The sequence below is a fragment of the Narcine bancroftii genome, chromosome 3 (assembly GCF_036971445.1).
Source record: "Narcine bancroftii isolate sNarBan1 chromosome 3, sNarBan1.hap1, whole genome shotgun sequence".
In the NCBI taxonomy this organism is placed as follows: Eukaryota; Metazoa; Chordata; class Chondrichthyes; order Torpediniformes; family Narcinidae; genus Narcine; species Narcine bancroftii.
In genome coordinates, this window is record NC_091471.1 from 24,100,052 (window position 1) to 24,119,317 (window position 19,266).

At 42.6% G+C, this 19,266-nt stretch overlaps 1 protein-coding gene across 3 annotated transcripts in view; it reads right to left on the reverse strand.

The window, feature by feature from the left end:
* Nucleotides 1-6,826: 6,826 nt before the first annotated feature.
* The window catches only part of smox (spermine oxidase), a 34,062-nt gene continuing 21,622 nt past the window's right edge, over nt 6,827-19,266 (reverse strand). For 2 of the 3 annotated variants that reach the window (XM_069923558.1, XM_069923559.1), the window contains exons 5-7: nt 18,390-19,101; nt 13,690-13,850; nt 6,827-10,222 (exon numbers count right to left, since the gene is read on the reverse strand). In XM_069923558.1, coding sequence (XP_069779659.1) covers nt 10,070-10,222; nt 13,690-13,850; nt 18,390-19,101 — 1,026 coding nt within the window. In that variant the 3' untranslated portion in view covers nt 6,827-10,069. The remainder of the gene's footprint in view (nt 10,223-13,689; nt 13,851-18,389; nt 19,102-19,266) is intronic. The other variant, XM_069923560.1, reaches the window with a different exon arrangement.

The window sequence follows — 19,266 nt, forward strand, 5'->3', positions numbered from 1 at the left end:
TTGACAACTGCATACCTCTTCGTTCCTACCCTAGAGATGAGCACCGACCTCTGGAGTTTGTCTGTGTGGAAGACGTCCCTGGTCACGTTCAGATAGGCCTAGAAGCAATCTAGCCAATATGCGAATTCCTCAGCTGCATCAGGGGACTGGGGGTCTACTGGGCTTGAGCAAAACCTCCATCCTTGTTTGTAAGCTAATAAAATTGTAGCGTAGACAAAAGCTCTCACATGACTGGAGGGAGAACAAATGCTTTTATTAGCTTTCAACAATGGGTAGGGTTCACTTGTAAGCTTCAGAGGAGTTTTGGGTTTAGGCAGGAAACCAGGGTTATATATGGGTAAACGGGGTGGAGCCAGGAGGCGGGGCCAGTCATCAATACAGAACTCTCTCAGCGAATCCCAGTTCAATGCACCCTTCTAAGATGCATAGAAGGTATGCAAAATTGCCTAGCTTAGGCTCTGATGGTGTACTGGAAGTGTAAAGGGTTCAGAGCTTCAAAATGTTGATAGGAGTAGGGCACTTGCTATTAGGTGTGGGCTAGACTCTTTCACTAACAGAGGTTTCTTCTTTTTTAAGTGAAAATCATAGAGGTTTGAAATCTGACAGGAAAATAAACCAGAAAATGCTATAAAAACCCAGCAGATCAGGCAGCAATCTGTGAAAAGAGAAACAGAGTTAACATCTCCAGATCTCAGGTACAGGGTCATGTTTCTGAAAGGTTCTGCCTTTCTTTCATTCTATGTGTCATTTTTTTAAAAAAAACGGAGTCACCACACATTAAATTTAAATTTAGAGGTACAAATTAGAAGCCTAAATACGGCTGAGATTGTCTGATCTCGGAAGCTAAGCAGGCTCAGGCCCGGTCAAAACTTGGAGGGGAGACCATCTAGGAACACCAGATGCTGTAGGTTTCTGTGGGTGGGGAGGGGGGGCTGGACAGAGTGGCAACACTCTATCTGCCTTACAGTGGACGAAAGTTAAAGAATTCCATCTATGTTACATTCTATATGAAGTATTACATGGCAATAATGGAACGTTTATCTCTATACAACATGATAACAGGCCCATCTGGCCCATGAGCCAGTGGCCACCAAATAAACCAATTAATTACAACACCCCCCCCCCAGACATTTTAGAAGGCCAGGAGGAAACAGGAGTACCAGGGGTAAAAACCCCAATGAAGACACAGGAAGAACAAATTCCTTGCAGACAGTGCCAGATTTGAGCCTGGGTCATTGGAATTGTAATAGCATTGCACTAACTCCTACGCTAACTGTGCACCACTCAGAAGATGCAGCCATAGGTCTCTACCCCATGCATTAATAAAGCACACAAATACAGTGAACCACACTCCAGGATATCTCACTCAATTTACAGTGTAGCTTCCAAATGCATTTAATATTTTCTGATCTGCAGATCCCAGTTCCAGCCCTGAGTTACTCAGCCTGTTTCTCATGCAACCTTAGACAAGGTGCACAATATATCAATTCATCCCTCAAAAATGGCTACTTAGAATGTGGCTTTCTGCGGCATTCACCTGTGCGAGGATATGTTCCAGCACAGCTATTGTCTCACAGCTACAGTGAAACAGAATATAGAACGTTACAGCACAGTACAGGCCCTTCAGCCTTTGATGTTGTGCTGACCTATATATACCTACCTAAAAAAAGTGCTGAACCCTTCCTACCTCGTAACCCTCTATTCTTCTTTCGTCCATGTACCTGTTTAAGAATCTCTTGAATGTCTCTAATGTTTCGGCCTCCACCACCATCCCTGGTAAGGCATTCAAGGCACCCACAACTCTCTGTCTGGATTCAATCCAGATGTATGGTGCAGTCTGTGTTGAGTTTGTATGATCTCCCTCAATTTCAATAGAGCTCAAAGTTCAATGTTCAGATTTATTGTTGGAGTACATACATGACAAAACATACAACTCTGAGATTCTTTTTCCTGCAGGTCAGACAGTTTCTACCTAGCAGTAGTGCAAAAAACTGTATGCAGTAAAAATATACATATACAAAAAAGAGAAATGTGAACAAATAAATAAATGTAAACAAACTGACTCTGCAATACAGAAAAAAACAAATATTCAGTAATAAATAAAGGGCAAAGTATAAGTCCTTAAATGAGTCCCTGATTGAGTTTGTTGTTGAGGAGTCTGATGGTGGAGGGGGAGCAACTGTTCCTGAACCTGGTGGTGTGAGTCTTGTGGCACCTACACCTCTTTCCTGACTGGAGCAGTGAGAACAGAGCATGTCCTGGGTGGTGTGGATCCACGATGATTGCTGCTGCTCTCAGAGAGCAGCATTCCACCTAGATTTCCCAATGGTGGGAAGAGTTTTGCCTAAGTTGTACTGGACTGTGTCCCTTACCTTTTATGGCTCTTTCTACTCAGAGGTATTGATGCCCTCATAATGCAATTGGTCAGCAGACTTTCCACTGCACATCTATAGAAGTTTGTCAAGGTTTTGTATGTCATCCCAAATGTTCACATACATTTGAGGAAGTAGAGATACTGACATACTTTCTTCATGATGACATTAGTGTGTCAGGTCCAGGAAAAATCCATAGAACCATAAAACACTACAGCACAGAAATAAACCCCTTCAGTCCTTCTTATCTGTGCTGAACCATTTTTTGGCCGAGTCCCATTGACCTGGACCCATTCCATAGCCCTCCATTCCTCTCCCATCCTGTCCAAATTACTCTTAAATGTGAAAATTGACCTCGCATTCACCACCTCACCTGGCAGCTCTTTCCACACTTTCACCACTCTCTGGGAGAAAAAGTTCCCCTCATGCTCCCCCTGAACATTTCCCCTTTCACTCTTAACCCATGTCCTCTGGTTTGTATTAAAACTTCTTGTGGGTGCTACGTTTTAAAAAAAAATTAAAGTGGGGTCTAGGGCAAAAAAGGTTGAGAACCTCTTTTCTCATGGTAATTGGTCACTGCAAATGGCCCCAAGTGTATAGCTGAGGGGTAAAATCAGGGGGAGTTCATGGAAATTTCTGGAAAATAGAAAATGGGATGAATGCAGTTGGGTGGTGAATGATCAGCATGGCCTTGATGGGATAATATGACTTTGGCTTCTTACCCCAGATGTGCTATAACGAAGAGAATAGTTCAGGAAAAGGTCCTTTGATCCATGATGCTGCCCTGGATGAGATGGCAAATTAAACTAAATCTCTGCTGGCCCCCTCCTCACTTTGAACCCATGAACAGTACATATGTGATTTTTATCCTGGGGAAAAAAAATTCTGTTCATCCTATGAAGTTCAAGTTTATTTATCATCCAATTGTACAAGCACAAGCTGACAAACAGTGTTCTCCAGTTCTCAGAGTGAAACACTGCAAAGATAAACACACATAATACATGTACAAACTATATGTCTGCACAGTACATATATGGCTTGGTTCAGCATCATGCTGAAGAAGATTGAAATGAAGACGCTGTTTACATCCGGTACCGCACGGATGGCAGTCTCTTCAATCTGAGGCGCCTGCAAGCTCACACCAAGACACAAGAGGAACTTGTCCGAGAACTACTCTTTGCAGATGATGCCGCTTTAGTTGCCCATTCAGAGCCAGCTCTTCAGCGCTTGACGTCCTGCTTTGCGGAAACTGCCAAAATGTTTGGCCTGGAAGTCAGCCTGAAGAAAACTGAGGTCCTCCATCAGCCAGCTCCCCACCATGACTACCAGCCCCCCCACATCTCCATCGGGCACACAAAACTCAAAACGGTCAACCAGTTTACCTATCTCGGCTGCACCATTTCATCAGATGCAAGGATCGACAATGAGATAGACAACAGACTCGCCAAGGCAAATAGTGCCTTTGGAAGACTACACAAAAGAGTCTGGAAAAACAACCAACTGAAAAACCTCACAAAGATAAGCGTATACAGAGCCGTTGTCATACCCACACTCCTGTTCGGCTCCGAATCATGGGTCCTCTATCGGCACCACCTACGGCTCCTAGAAAGCTTCCACCAGCGTTGTCTCCGCTCCATCCTCAACATCCATTGGAGTGCTTACACCCCTAACGTCGAAGTACTCGAGATGGCAGAGGTCGACAGCATCGAGTCCACGCTGCTGAAGATCCAGCTGCGCTGGATGGGTCACGTCTCCAGAATGGAGGACCATCGCCTTCCCAAGATCCTGTTATATGGCGAGCTCTCCACTGGCCACCGTGACAGAGGTGCACCAAAGAAAAGGTACAAGGACTGCCTAAAGAAATCTCTTGGTGCCTGCCACATTGACCACCGCCAGTGGGCTGATAACGCCTCAAACCGTGCATCTTGGCGCCTCACAGTTTGGCGGGCAGCAACCTCCTTTGAAGAAGACCGCAGAGCCCACCTCACTGACAAAAGGCAAAGGAGGAAAAACCCAACACCCAACCCCAACCAACCAATTTTCCCTTGCAACCGCTGCAATCGTGTCTGCCTGTCCCGCATCGGACTTGTCAGCCACAAACGAGCCTGCAGCTGACGTGGACTTTTTACCCCCCTCCATAAATCTTCGTCCGCGAAGCCAAGCCAAAGAAAAAAAAACATATATACAAGTTGTTCAGCTGTCTCGCTGCCTATGGGAAGAAGCTGTTTCTCAGCCTAATGGTTCTGATACTCCTGTATCTCTTCCCCAACAGGGGTAACTGGAAGATGCTGCACATGGAGTAGTGGGGGGGACTTCACTTATTTTGTGAGCCTTCTTTAGACAATGATCATAGTAAATCACATTGATGGGGATGGGAGTGTGGGGAGGGAGACCCTAGTGATCCTCTCCACCACTCTTATGGCCCTGTGGATTGATCTGATCCTCAACAGCATCTGTACCACACTGTGATGCAGCTGGTCAGGATGCTCTTGATAAAGCTTCTGTAGAAAGTTAACAGGATGGTGGCCAGTAGCCTTGCCCACTTCTCTCTTCTCAGAAAGTGCAGTCACTGTTGCACCTTCCTGACAAGTGAGATGATGTGTTCAGAATAGGTCGATTGTTAAGTTGACTCCGAGGAACTTGATGCTCTCTGCACCATCCACCACTGAGCAAGCTATTAATGTGTAAGAGAGTGGTCATCCCTAGTCCTCCTGAAGACCGCAATCATCTCCTTCGTCTTGTCGACATTGAGGCACAGGTTGCTATTCTCGCACCATTTCATGAGATTTTCCACCTCTTCCCTGTAGTGCGATTCATCAGTGTTGATGATATCTGCGGACCTGAGACTCTGGTAATGCGGTCACAGGTCAGTAGAATGAACAGGAGCAGGTTGAGCATAAAGCTCTGAGATGCGCCAGTATTCAGCGTGATGGTGCTCAACATTCCAATGCCATCCCGGATAGACTGTGGTCTTTCTATTAGGAAGTACAGAATCATGTTACAGAGCAGGGTATTGAGTCCCAGCAAGGATTGCTTCTCCATGAGCCTCAGGGGTATGACCACATTAAATGCTGAGCCAAAGTCAATGAACAGCAGCCTGGCATATGATGCATTATTCTCCAGATGGGACAGGATGGAATGGAGGGACAAGGCTATACCATCGTCATTGGAATGGTTCCCTCTGTAGGCAAATTGAAATGGATCCAGGGTCTCTGGGAAGTGTGCTTTGATACATTTCATCACCAGATGCTCAAGGCATTTCTTAATGGTAGAGGTCAGTGGCACTGGGCGATAGTCATTGAGGCCCATTACTGTCTCCCTCTTTGGCACCAGGATAATAGTGGCTGTCTTGAAACCCATAGGGATGATGGACTGCTGCAGTGAGGTGTTGAAGATGTCTGTAAGGACCTTCAATTAGTCTGCACAGTTCTCCAATAATTTCATCAATTTCTATCAGGTTTCCCTTCAGCCTATCCTTATATTTATCTACTCTTCTATTTATAATCTATGTTTTTGTCTCATGGCACATTATGGTAATTTTAATATATATGGTTTTTGGTGTATCATATGTAATCTCATGACTGCAGGATGATTTTTGATGTGTCTGTACATTCTACTTATGTATATTGCAATAAACTTCCAAACTCTGCATCAGCCTCTCAATCTCCCGAGAAAACAACTCAAGTTTGCATGGCCCCTCCTTTTCACGTGCTTTTGCATCTCCAGCCTCTTCCGCTCTCCAGGACCCCAAGGGTGTCTTCAAGTTGAGAGTAATTCACTTTTTTTTTCAAGTTTGAATAGTGGATTTGCTTCCCTTAAAATAAATGTTTGACTGAGGAAACCAAACATGATTGGGTGGCAGATTTGCGGAACCCTTCATTTTTGCCTACAAGATTTGCTCGTTGGCCATTTCACCATTTCATTCTCTGCCACACCCTCACCCACCTCTCTGTGTACAGCCTCACGTGGCTTTCTGGATATTTGAGAAGCAAATGTTAATCTTTACAATAAACACATTTGACCACGCATTGAACCTAACAATTCCAGACCATGGACTGGATTGCCAGGAGGCTGTGATTAGTTCAATGGTTATGACGACTTGAACTTTTCCACAAGTGAATCCCTGGGCAAAGACATCACCCTTCAACACTTCCTCCTCATCATTGGAATCATTTGCAAATGGCATTGGTCTTCCTGTGAGTCCTCTCCTCATCTCAACAGTTATCCCTTTTTATCTTTTAATCACTTGACACCATACCTTTTGTAGTCTCTTCTCCCTTGTTTTTCTGTCTCTTACAACCTGTTAATCTCTATCTTTTTTTTTAAATCAAATTTCCAGCACCTTTACTTTTGTGTTTATAAATGATAAGGAATCTCTTGTCAAACACATCGTACATATACACAAAAATTGGATACATCTGAAGCTTCAAAGAGAAAACTACAACACAAACCTGTTGATTAATTTCTATTTAATGAACATTTGGACCCCATTTTATTTTGACTGATGTGCAACATTTTACATTTCATTTCCCATTTGCCCACCTCATGACATACAGATCTGTACCCAAATGCAGAGCTTCTGCAACACTCTCCAGAGATCAGTAAAATGCACGTACACATGTTGAGCAAACCTAAATATTAAGCAAGATGTAAGAAAAATCATTAGATTAAAATATAACATTATGAGATTATAAGATTATCAAATCAAAAGATTGCAGCTAACCATGAAATTAATTGTAAATCTTGGTTTAATGCATTGACAGTACCTTCCTTATGCCCTCTACATTGTGTTTAAGGTCACTCCACCAATTGGAATGGGTTGAAAGATGCATTAAACAGATTGATTAGTGCACGTGCCACAATCCAGTAGATATCCAATAAATATAGTCAACTACATTTTTTTTGGGTGGAGATGACAACTTACAGATGTGAAATTATAAATGCCAGTTAAACAGGAAATTGTAACTGGGATTGTAATGCAATATAGAAAACTGCTGGAGAACCACAACAGGCATTCCTTCTACATACACATCGTTCTCTGAAACTGTGAGGGATAGATCTGGTGATTATACCACACTTTATTGCCCTTCCAAAAGTCATTGGAAAATTGGATCAGCTGAGGTGGAATGCAATTTTTTAAAACTCCACCACAGATCAAATTTAACCCACCAATTTCTCAATGTTCATCACCGAGTAAAGATTTAGTTGCTATGGGGAGAACTAAGGAACATGCAAATTATAAGGACCTTCTCCTAACCTCATGGCCCCAAGGTATTTTTGTAAATCACAGTTAATCTTGTGGGAGCTGGAACTACAGTAATTAATTTTCAACAGTAAGATGGTCATCTTTTTACGTAGCTTTCATTATGGGGTAAATATTAGCCAGGGTATCATCTAATGTGGAATAGCATGGGAATGGAAGCAAACATTTCAGCCTTCAGAACCTGATCTGCCATTTGTGACTTCATGAACTGTAACATAGGTGAGAAAGTCAGGCATTTGGAAATGACCTATCAAAATTCTATTCTTCTTGACATTTGTCTTAGCCTCATTAGCTGGTTGAGAGAATTCCAGATTTACGCTGTCACCTATTTCACCATTTCAGAATGATATTGCTTTTATTTAAACTTATGTCCTCTTGACTTGCACCATCAGAGTCACTGTTTCTCTCTGTCCACACTGTATCTGAAACGCTTGGAAAACCGTAAAAACCCCAAAACAGTAGCATCAGCAGAATACTTGTATCAGTGGTTAAACAATAATGACATGAAGCCACAAGTGGAAAATTCACATGAAATAATGTTTAATACGTACCAAAAAAACTTTCTCTCTGCTTACAAAATAAGATAAATAAAGCACCAAACAAGTAATTCTCCTCAACGGCTTTTTCAAATGTTTCCTCCAGTGTCATCTGCTTCATTAACAATGGTTTTTGCCTAAGAAGTCTCTTTGATTTTATAAATTGACATGATTTCTTGTTGTTATGAATGCCTGCTGCTCTCGTCCTTCAATAAGTCCATCACATATTTTAACCGTGTCATCTATAGGCACTTTCTCGGCAGTGTTAACGAAGTCGCCTTCATTGCGAACATCTTGATGCAGAACAATTTCACCAATTTAATCCGTGAATGAACAACTGGAGACCCATTATCAATGTTAAAATCTTTATCAATATCCACTTCTTCCAGTTTACTGATGGACTCCGAACTTATTTGTTTTGCGTTTGTAAGGACGTCACATACTTTTTTCCTCACCTGACACGGAATCGTTCAAAATCACCACCTTGTTAATCATCATCACTGAGTATAGTTGCAGGCCAGAGGTTGTACCAGGCATGTACAACTGTGTCTTTAGTCACTATGTTCCAAGCGTTGGCATCCAGTAGTTTATCCTTTTGTTTCTTCAGATCATAGATTGAGGTTGTTCCAACACCATACACTTATACTGCTGTCCAGTTTCGCCAACAACTTGACTTTTTGTTCTATAGATAAACATAAACAGTTCCTCTTTCTTTTATCCCTGTCACCCATAGTGCTGTCTGCAGACCTTATTGCCATTTTCAATGATATCTTTGTACACCAGAGCTCTGTTGTTATCAAACTGGCACCAGCAGAGCATCAGAGCCCCACATGGGCAAGTCAGGTGGTGAATTTTTACCAACTTGTGACATCATGTTGGCACTAAAAAAAAAGTTCTGTTTTTAGATCTTTTCGGTTTTCAGAACTTTGGATACAGGGTACCTGTTTAATAAGTTTAAACCCTGCAACCTGTTCATCTTTTCCCTTGCGTTTCATGGGTATACAAGCCCTCTTTTTTTTTAAATCTGTCTTCTTAGCCCAGGTGTTATCCTGGTGAATCTGCTCTGCAGCTTCTTCAAGGCACAAAACTGAGTGCAAAACTCTAATTGGATATATCCAGGTCTTTATGTGACTGAAATAACTGGCTCTGATTAAATTCAATCTCCTTTGAGAGAAAGGCCATTATTACTTCAAATTAATTTTTCTACTGAGTCATTGATTTGGACTGATTTCTAAACCTGGACTCATGTAGTTCCTGATACCAATGATCCAACCTATCCACCTTTAGATTAAATGCTGAAGTAAATATTTATTCTTTTAATGTATCAAAGTCCCTTTATAATTGTATTCTCCCTGCTACATGGATTGCTGTGCAATCTGATTTGGTGTTGTCAGTAAACTTGGATATTAGGCTCACCCAAATGATTTTTAAACATCAAGAAAAACTGGGGACCCAGAACTCCCAACCAATGCAAGCTGATCTGCCAAGTATTCTTCTGCATCCAGAAATCCCTCAGAAGTGCCACTCCTTATTGTTGTAATTAAGCACATATCCATTTAATACGACTTCGATGCGTCAAATTGAGAGGGTAGATGGATTCTCAGAAACTGAACACTTAGCAATGTGGTATCTCAAAATCAGCCCACTGAACAGTCAGTATAGGAAGGCACTCAATTCACAGAAAATCAAAATGAGGTTAGAAGCGCATTAATTTTTAAAATTAAAATTTTCTATTAGTGTAAACATTTGTATACCCAATGTGTTACCAAACTGTCTTAATCATGTAGCTATCCAGTTAAAAAATGATTAGAACATAGCCTCATCAAATGAGACAATACCACTCTGCTTTAAGAAACAATACATTAACCACATGCTTTTCATCCAATCTGAGTAAGATCTCACTTATTGGTCTTCTCATCTCTTCCTTGGTAGAGGTCTTGATACATTTCAATGAGACGTCCAGCCTCGCGCTCACCAGAAAGCAAAGCACCATGAGTAGTTGAGTAGAACTTTCTGTGAGTTGCTTCCCCGGCAAATAAGATCTGCATTGGCTAATGGTGGTGGTGGGGGTGGAGAGAAAGAACACATCGAATCACAGATGACTCTGCAAAGCTAACGATGACTTGTAATGATGATCACTTCTCTTAATTGTAACCTAAAGCAAACAGAATCTTGGAAGCATCAGACAACATACTCTGCTGCCCAGGGTGACCAACTGATAAGATTAATACCCCACCCTTCAATTCTATCATTTGTTACATTTTTCAAATTAACATTCATTGTTTGACAAAGAAAACTTGTTTATTTCTTACTGTTGAGACTGATGAATGCAAAGGCAATGTTAGAAAGATAAGTATAGGGAATAAGAAAATTATGAGAGGACAAACTAGGGGAAATAGGAAGGACCTTGATCGGAGGCAAAGGGTTGTGGAATAATGTCATTGCTCCTGCCTGATCTACATTTCCTGAATTTTGTTTTTATTTCCACCATCTCCAGGTTTTTTAAAAACTTTTCTATAGTTTTAGGTTAATTGTTGAAAGAGTTAGAGGTGAGCTAAGGGAAGTGTTTTCACCCCTTTAGAAGCATAGATTTAGAATTCACTGCCTTAAGCCCAAAAGTGTCATTACACTGGGAACCAATGGAATGAGCTCCAAATGAGCTATAAATGACAGGGTCACAAACTGTGATGTGAAAAGGAGTTATCTGAATAATTCAGAATGGAATCTAGGGACCTCTTTCTGGAGCATAAAGTTGACTGTTTAAGACACAGAGTGACAAATTTCCCAAGTCAGGAAATTAAGCAATCTCTGCTGTCAACAAGATAACTGATCATACCTTGGCTCACTTCCACTTCTTGGTCTGGTCCAATAATCCCTGAGGTCTAAAAAAGATAAGCTGGCTTTACATGAACACAATCCTCACAGCTCTCAGGGGTAACGAATTCAAGAGTTGTTCCCTGATTGCAGTGTGAATCCTGTCCATCATGTGGCCTTGTGAAAATGACTGTCACTACACAACTCCAAGAGAAATGCAGGTGCTGTACCAACCTTTAAATGCAGCTACTGGACTTTAGCAATTGAAAAGGACTGTGGAGAGGTTTTTTTTTAAAACCCTCAGAAATACATCTCCATTTTACATTTGTCACAGGATGGAATGCAAGCAATGATTCTGTTATATCCACATCAGATTTAATCCCAATGCCAAATAAAGTCAAGCAAGTTTATTCCTTCTCACATTCTTTCTTATCATAATATTACCTCTCAGTTTCAATAGGATTTCCACAGGAGTGGAACAGTTTGACATGGCAAATGGGAAGCCTTTAACCTCTTCTAGTCCACTCCAAAACATCTCCAATTTCAATCTCACAAATGGATTACATAGATATATAACCATTTAACAATTACAGTACGGAACCAGGCCATATCGGCCCTTCTAGTCTGCACTGATTTAAGTGAACTCCACTAATACCACCTACCTGCTCCCTACCCATAACCCTCCAACCCCCTCACATCCATGACCCTGCTGCAACCACCTCTTCCGGAAGATCATTCCACTCAGCCACCCACTCTCTGAGTGAAGAAGCTTCCTCTTAAGTTATTTCTAAACTTTTGCCACCTAACCCTTAACTCATGACCCCTCGTTCCAATCTCTCCTACCCTCAAGGAAAGAGCCTATTCACATCTATTCTATCTATTCCCCTCATAATTTTATATACCTCTATCGGATTCCACCCCCCCCCCCCCACCACCTCAACCTTCTACGCTCCAATGAATAAAGACCCAGTCTACTCAATCTTTCTCCGTATTCTAGATACTGCAATCCAGGCAACATTTTAGTAAATCTTCTCCGCACCCTCTCTACCTTATTGATATACTTCCTATAATTTGGAGACCAGACTGCACACAATACTCCAAACTTGGCCTCACCAATCCTTGAACAGTCTCAACATCACCTCCCAGCTCCTATATTCTATGCTATGATTTATAAAGGCCAGCATACCAAAAGCCTTCTTCAGCACCCTATCTACATGGGAATCCACTTTCAAAGAACACTGAACCATTATTCCAAGATGACATTTGTGTGCATAAACACATTTGAAGATTGAGCTCCAAGTCATCATTAACTCCTTCAATGAGGGAAAAGGGCTTGCACCAGTGGTTCTCAATCTTTTTTTCTTTCCATTCATATACCATAGGTGGTCAGTGATTAGTAAGGGAATACTTAAGGTGGTATGTGGGTGGAAAGAAAAAGTTTGAAAACCACTGTTTTAATTGTACCTCATTGACTCCTTATGTGCACAGTTTCATTGCTCCAAAGGAAATAGGCCAATGACAATTTTTCTTAAGCAAAATATTCCAGTAACAATTGGGTTCAGAGCAGCGATTCTCAACCTTCCCTTTCCACTCACATACCACCTTAAGTAATCCCTTACTAATCACAGAGCACCTATGGCATAGGTATTACTTAAAGTAGTATGTGAGTGGAAAGAAAAAGGTTGAGAAACACTGGATTACACAAGACATCCATGAATCAAAGGTCTCCAAACAGTCTGCTCTTGCACCACACCACCATTTTTCCAGCAAAACACTCCCACAAATGGACGCTTGGGTTCATGAGAGCTTTTGGCATTTCCCCAAGTAACGCCCAGATTCAATTAAATTCTTGTTTGCTGTAGGCTCCCTGTTACATAAAAGCTACTAGCACAACTAAGATACTAACTCTGACACCACAAAGAGGAAAAAAGTATAAAAGAAAGAGAAAATAAAATAAAAAAAATAATATTTACATTGGTCAGAAGTGCAAAATACTGTATTCTTTCAGAAATACAGACATATTTTTGTTGGTCTTGTGGTAGTGTTATGGTTTAGGTAAAGGTTCGAGAGCTTGATCATTGATATAAATGAATTCATACATCTTAAGTCATCTTTCTTCCAATAATTCCCATATCTTGCTGGCCAAATGTGCCTCCACCCAATTAGTGCTTCTCAAATTCACAGCCCTTCCCCTAATCTCCTTCGCCTTTAGCCTCATACCATCATTTGCTTAAAAAAATACTATAATTTTAAGACAAATCTTTCCAAGATACCGATACAGCAACATGCTCTCACTGTTTGTAATATTCTGTGAGCTCTCCTCTCGTAGGTCTCAAAATTAAGTTCAAGACAGAGGTTTGCGACAACTCCGGAAACAGAGTTAGGTTGGAGCTATAGAGGGTTAGATTTAAGACAGATATTAAAAAGAAACTGCATCTCCCAGAAGAGCGAATCTGTGGAACCCTCTGCCCAATGAAAGGCAAAAATGTATTTAAGGCACAAATTTTTGAGTAATGAAGGATTTTGGGCAACAGGCGGGAAGGTGGAGCTGATTCCATGCCCAGATCAGCCATAATCTTATTCAATGGCAAAGGATGCCCTACAGTCCAGTTGGCCTCCCTCTGCTCCTATTTTTACTCTTCTTGGATGCACACCCCCACCTGCCCTCCCTCAATCCATTTGTAAAACCTGAGGCGTTACTTACAGCTGCTTTTGTGCTTTTTGGATAAGGCAGTGGCTTCGCAAGTTTCTCAACATCTGCTCCTGTTGATCCAACTCGAGTGTAGGAGTACGAGCCACGGATGTAAGGGTTACTGCCCCATCCAGACCTCAGGATCCGCCGGGGTTTCGGAATGTGTGGATTGCCTGCAAGAGGGATTTTAAAGACTTCAGCGCTTTAATGCCAAGCTATAGGTTGGGTATCCTCTAAAGGATAAGCAGCAAACTTGGTGGTGAAGCAATCTGACGAACGAGAATGCTGGCAGAATCCTAACAGATTTCAGCAGAAATCTTGAAGGAGTCCATGCAAGTCTCGGGAATTAAGCTTCTAAATCTCACAAGTGAAAAGGTTTCATAGCCTCATACAGTTCACAGCTCTTGACATGTACCAGTTTGAGGTACCATCAAAAGTTGGATTGAACAATGTGTTGAAGTTGCACTTTTGCCATCATTGTTTTGCTTTGGAGGACGGCAGGATGCAAGGTACATGTGGATGGTAAGTCAAATGGATAACATTCGTTGACAAAATAGACCCAATCCAATAGCTGCTCTTTTTGGGGTTACTGAACCAGACATCGTTTTTTTTTTACCTGTGCAACAGGTCGTGGCCTTCTCTACATTGTTGGCCAGAAATGCCATCTTATTCAAATGGGAAGACTCCAGACCTCCAACAGTGTTTCAATGGTTCTCTCATATTATGTTTAGAAAAAATTTGGTATCATGTATTTGATTCATCGGTGAAATTTGAAGATACATGGTGAGCTTTTATGTCTTATTTTCATTTGATGTGAATGTTTTTAACGTGATTAGATGTACTCTTCCAGATGAGATATAGTCTTATCTTTGTTTTTTGATTAATGGTATGAAGCGAAAGCTACAAAATACATTGGAACCCTTAGGATAAGCTGCTCAGATATTTTTTTTGGGTTAGTTTTTTTTCCCCAATAGAGTAGGTCAGGTAGGGTTTATATATAATATTTTTGATGTTTTTTCTGTTTTCATCCAGTGCAGGAGGTGGGACCGAGTTTATACAGTTTGAAGTTTTATACATATGTGATTTTGTCTTTTCAGTTTTGTTCCCTTTTCTTCATTGCACTGTATTTATTATAAAAACCAATAAAAAAAATTGAAAAAGAAAAGACAAGCAGCTAAATATACACCTACATAGAAGAATTGATTGACGGCAATGTGGCACATGGTGCTAATCGGGAAGAGTTGCTATGGAATCAGTGTGTCCATCAACAAGTGATTTCAAAATGCCTGCTTCGCCGTAATTTAACTCCTGGGTTCAGCATTGAATGTGCATTGGCAGGAAGAGTGTGGCTGATCTTATACACTTCCAATGGAAGCATTTAAAGACCCAACTAAAATGTAGAAGGTGGACGCCATTAGAAATGTACAAATTAGTTCGGAGTATGTCTGTCAAACCTTCTCTGATCCTTAATGAGACAATGACAGAAGAAATTAAAATCTCAACTCTGAATACACATCAGCCCAAGGTTAGTTTCACTCACTTGCTCAGTATCCTTCAAAAGATTCTTCTTCCAACCTTTGAGGAAGACTTCAACTCTGAGTGAAAAACGTTTCTTCTCTTCGCTGTCTTAAATGGCAGCCTTTCACCTTCAAATAGAACCCCCTTGTTTCAGATACCGCGATGAGGAAACATTCTCTCCACGAGTGGCCTATCAAGACCCCTCACAATCTCACGTGTCCTAATCATTAAACCATATAACAATTTCAATACAGAAACAGGCCATAATCGGCCCTTCTAGTCCGCACCAATTTAAGTGAACTCTATTAGTTCCACCCACCTGTTCCCCACCCATAACCCTCCAACCCCCTCACATCCGTGTATTCATTAACACTGCTGCAACCACTTCTTCCGGAAGGTCATTCCACTCACACTTCTGAAGCCCTGCAGATACAAGCCTACCCTGTCCAATCATTCATCAGAGAACAATCCACCCCTTCCACAAATGCGTTCCATTAACTTTCCCTAAAATTTCTTCCAACACATTAACATCATCCCTTAAATAAGGATACTAATATTATTAAATATCACAGTGGAGCAGATGATATTAGACCGGACAACGGCCTTAATTCTAAGCACCAGAGCTGGTTGAAATATTAGCTCGTGGTCATTATTGAAACTCCATTGAGTTTCACCCTACTGAGGCAGCAGGAAGTAACGTTATTTCATTGCTTTTGTTCCATGGTGAGAATGCCATGTGATAAGACCCTCCAGCCTGCCCAGTATCTCTATTATTTGATTCAAGCTCATCAGTTGTTTACCCAAAGAGGCAGTCAAACTAACTCAAGATCAAGACAACAGTGGTGTTAACTGACAGAACTGACCCAATGTGGAGAGGGGCCAGGTTGCTCCTGTTTGCACGGGCTCACTATTGCTCCAAACTGACTTCAACTAAACTGGTCCTCAGTAGGATGATGCTGTGCTGTTATAAGAGTACATGAGATGCCACCTGGTTTGGGGTCCTGATATGTGAGGGGTGCAAGCAAAAGTAGAAAGAAGATAGGGTTATAAGGAAGAAGAGCTGAGGAATTATCCTTGAATTCTGGCTAATATATACCCATAAATCAAGTGCACCATTGAAAGTTTGCTTGCTGGATGCATCACACAGTGCAGGGTGTGGGGGCTGCTCTCCTCAAGGTAGGACGAAGCTGCAGAGGGTGGTGAATGGAGCTCAGAACATCCCTCCTCTCCATGGACACCATCTCCATCTCTCACCTCCTAGGAAAGGTGGCCAACACGTTGAAGGAGCCATCACATCCTGGACACAGTCTCTTCCCTCACCTCTCATTGGAAGGGAAAGCACAAGTGTGAAATTGTGCTCCAGCAGGCTCTCACCTCTCATCGGAAGGGAAAGCACGAGTGTGAAATTGTGCTCCAGCAGGCTCCAAGCAGTTTATTCCCCACAGCCATCAAGGAACCCACACTCATACTGCCCTGGCTTTGCGTTATTGGATTTTTTTCCCCCATTGTGCTCTTCTCCTATTTACTAGGGCTGTACACAAGTTAGGATGGACCTGTTAGACTGGTTACCAAAGAACTTCACACTGTACAAGGTATGATGTGACAAATAAACTTTTTGTTTTAAACAAAAACTGGTTGTTGGAGGCAGTTAGTGTAGCAGTGTTTAGTACAATTACTGTTACAGCATCAGGAACTCGGGTTCAAATCCAGTGCAGTCATTAAGGAGTTTTATGTTCTTCCCCGAGTCTGCATGGGTGGTCCTCCAGGTGCTCCAGTTTCCTCCCACCCTTCAAAACATACGCGGGCTGCATTGGTGTATTTGGGTGGCACAGACTCGTGGGCCGGAAGGTCCTGTTACTGTGCTGTCTGTCTAAATTAAAATAAATCCAGTTCGATGTAATAATATTCTCCAGGAAACTTACTGGAATCTAGCCCCATATCTCCAGAACATTCTGCACACGAGTCCATTAACTTTTGCTTCTGTTCTGCATTTCCCTGGCATTGGCAGAACAGTTTCAGCTACATGGGGGATTATGTGTAAGGAAGACGGCCATTTTGCCCATTGATCCCGCAATGAGCGCAGTGCCAGAGCAGCCCCTAAACGGCTGGTGAGCTCTGGCAGCACTGCACCAGTGCTCTGGTGCTTTCTGCCCCAGGCCCAGTACTGACATTAGGCGAACCAGACATCAGAGGGGGTGCTGGTGACCCTCTGAACAATCGTAGTGAGACTTTATTTTGTCCTAAAGTGGCCACAATGTTTATGTTTGAATCCTGCAAAGTGCAAGGGGGGAGATTAAGTGCGTGGAGCAGTAAAAAAAAACCCCGTGCCTGACTTGCCCAATGTTTATCTTGACCAGGAAACCCCTTGTATTATCTGTGGCCTGCAGTGGACTCTTGCAAAACAAAGGGAAAGTTGGAGTTTTCATTGAAGTGGTGAATTGCAGCAGTGAAAGGTTCAAGAGTTCACTCCAACCCCTCCATGTGCATGTTCTGATCCCCATTGGAGCCAGGCAGAGTAATTCTGGGATGAGACAGGAAGTTCAGGCACTGGCTGCCCTGCTTGGCTCCGCAGTCAGGCCAGTTCAGCCCAGGCTTGGGTGCAGGAGGGGCACCATTCAGTCACTGCGGTGTGACGGCAGTTAACAGCAATGCGTTTACAATTCTCCGGACAACGCATTCCTGTGCCCAACTCTGGAGTAGCTGCATGTCAATATACTGTATATTCCACACGCTGGTTTCTCGAAGAAAGAAAACGAGTCTAGTCACATGGCAGGTTCAGAGGCTTTAAATAGAGGCAGGGGGAGGGAGGGAGAGAGCAACCGAAACTGCTTCTCCCCGTTAAAAACCTTTCGCCCATCCCACTTCTAACCCTGCTACAATGAACCCGGCTGATTTAGGGAACGGGAATTCATAACCTCTGAAAAAGTGTCCAATACACACTCGGCCGATCTTCAAAATTAGCTCAATTGTGCGTGAAAACCTCCCAAATGGCAACTTCATGTGTGATTTATTTTTAAACAGGGGTGGGGGGGCGTGCAATTTCAGTGCTTGCAATGGGCGCCATTTTACCTAGATATGGCGCTGCTTTCCACCAGAATCCCAGCCCAGGAATAAGTAACTGGTACAGTGCAATTCTGTACAGGAAACCTCAATGATGAAACACAGTCAGAGGCTGGAAGAGAGTGTTATCTCACCTGTAAATTTCCGCAGCAGCTCCGTGCAAGTTTCGGCCACCATCTCGTCATCAAATCTCTCCATGATAATGGCTTCTTCTCCGCAGATCCAGCCACTCAGCACGTGGCCATACCGTTCGGGTGGGTACAGCACATCGAAGCCACAGATCTTTTTGTACCACAGGTCCTGCGGGTAGGCCAGGGTCTCATCCTCTGCGTCGTCCTCCCACACAAACTGGATACTGTTGCACTCAGGGCTCCAAAAGGGCTGCTCGAATTCCAGGAAGATCTTGTCCGTGGTGCTGATTCCCAGCATCTGGATGGCTGAGACCTTCTCCTGTGGCAGGCGAGGGCGGAACATGGTTTCATGGTACTTCTTGAGCACGCCGAGTGACATGGTAACAATCACGTGGTCGGCAAGGATGAACTCACAATCCTCGCACTCCACACACACTTGGTAGCCCTCCTCCTCCTCTTGGCCATCCAGGTTGTGGTTGGGGTAGGTGCTGTCGATATAGTGGATTTCCTTGTTGAAGGAGTGATTCCAGTGAATGTACTTCACTGGCTTATTCAACTGGATGACCGATCTGGGGATCTCCTGCGCCAGGATCTCCACTATGTTTATGAAGCCGCTCGGAATGACATGGTGAGCGCCGGGGATTTCCGTCCACTCGCCAAACTCACTGAGGGACACTTCGTCCATGCTGTGACAACTGCTCTCACAGCTTTCAACCTGCCATGCAGAACCAGAAGAGGTTAATGGGGCTTATATCATCAGGTTCAAGTCCATCATCATCTGACTACACGTCCAATCAGATGAAACAGCACTTTTCCAGATTACGATGCACAAACATAAAGATAATTCACAGCACATAAGTACATAAAAATATATATAAAT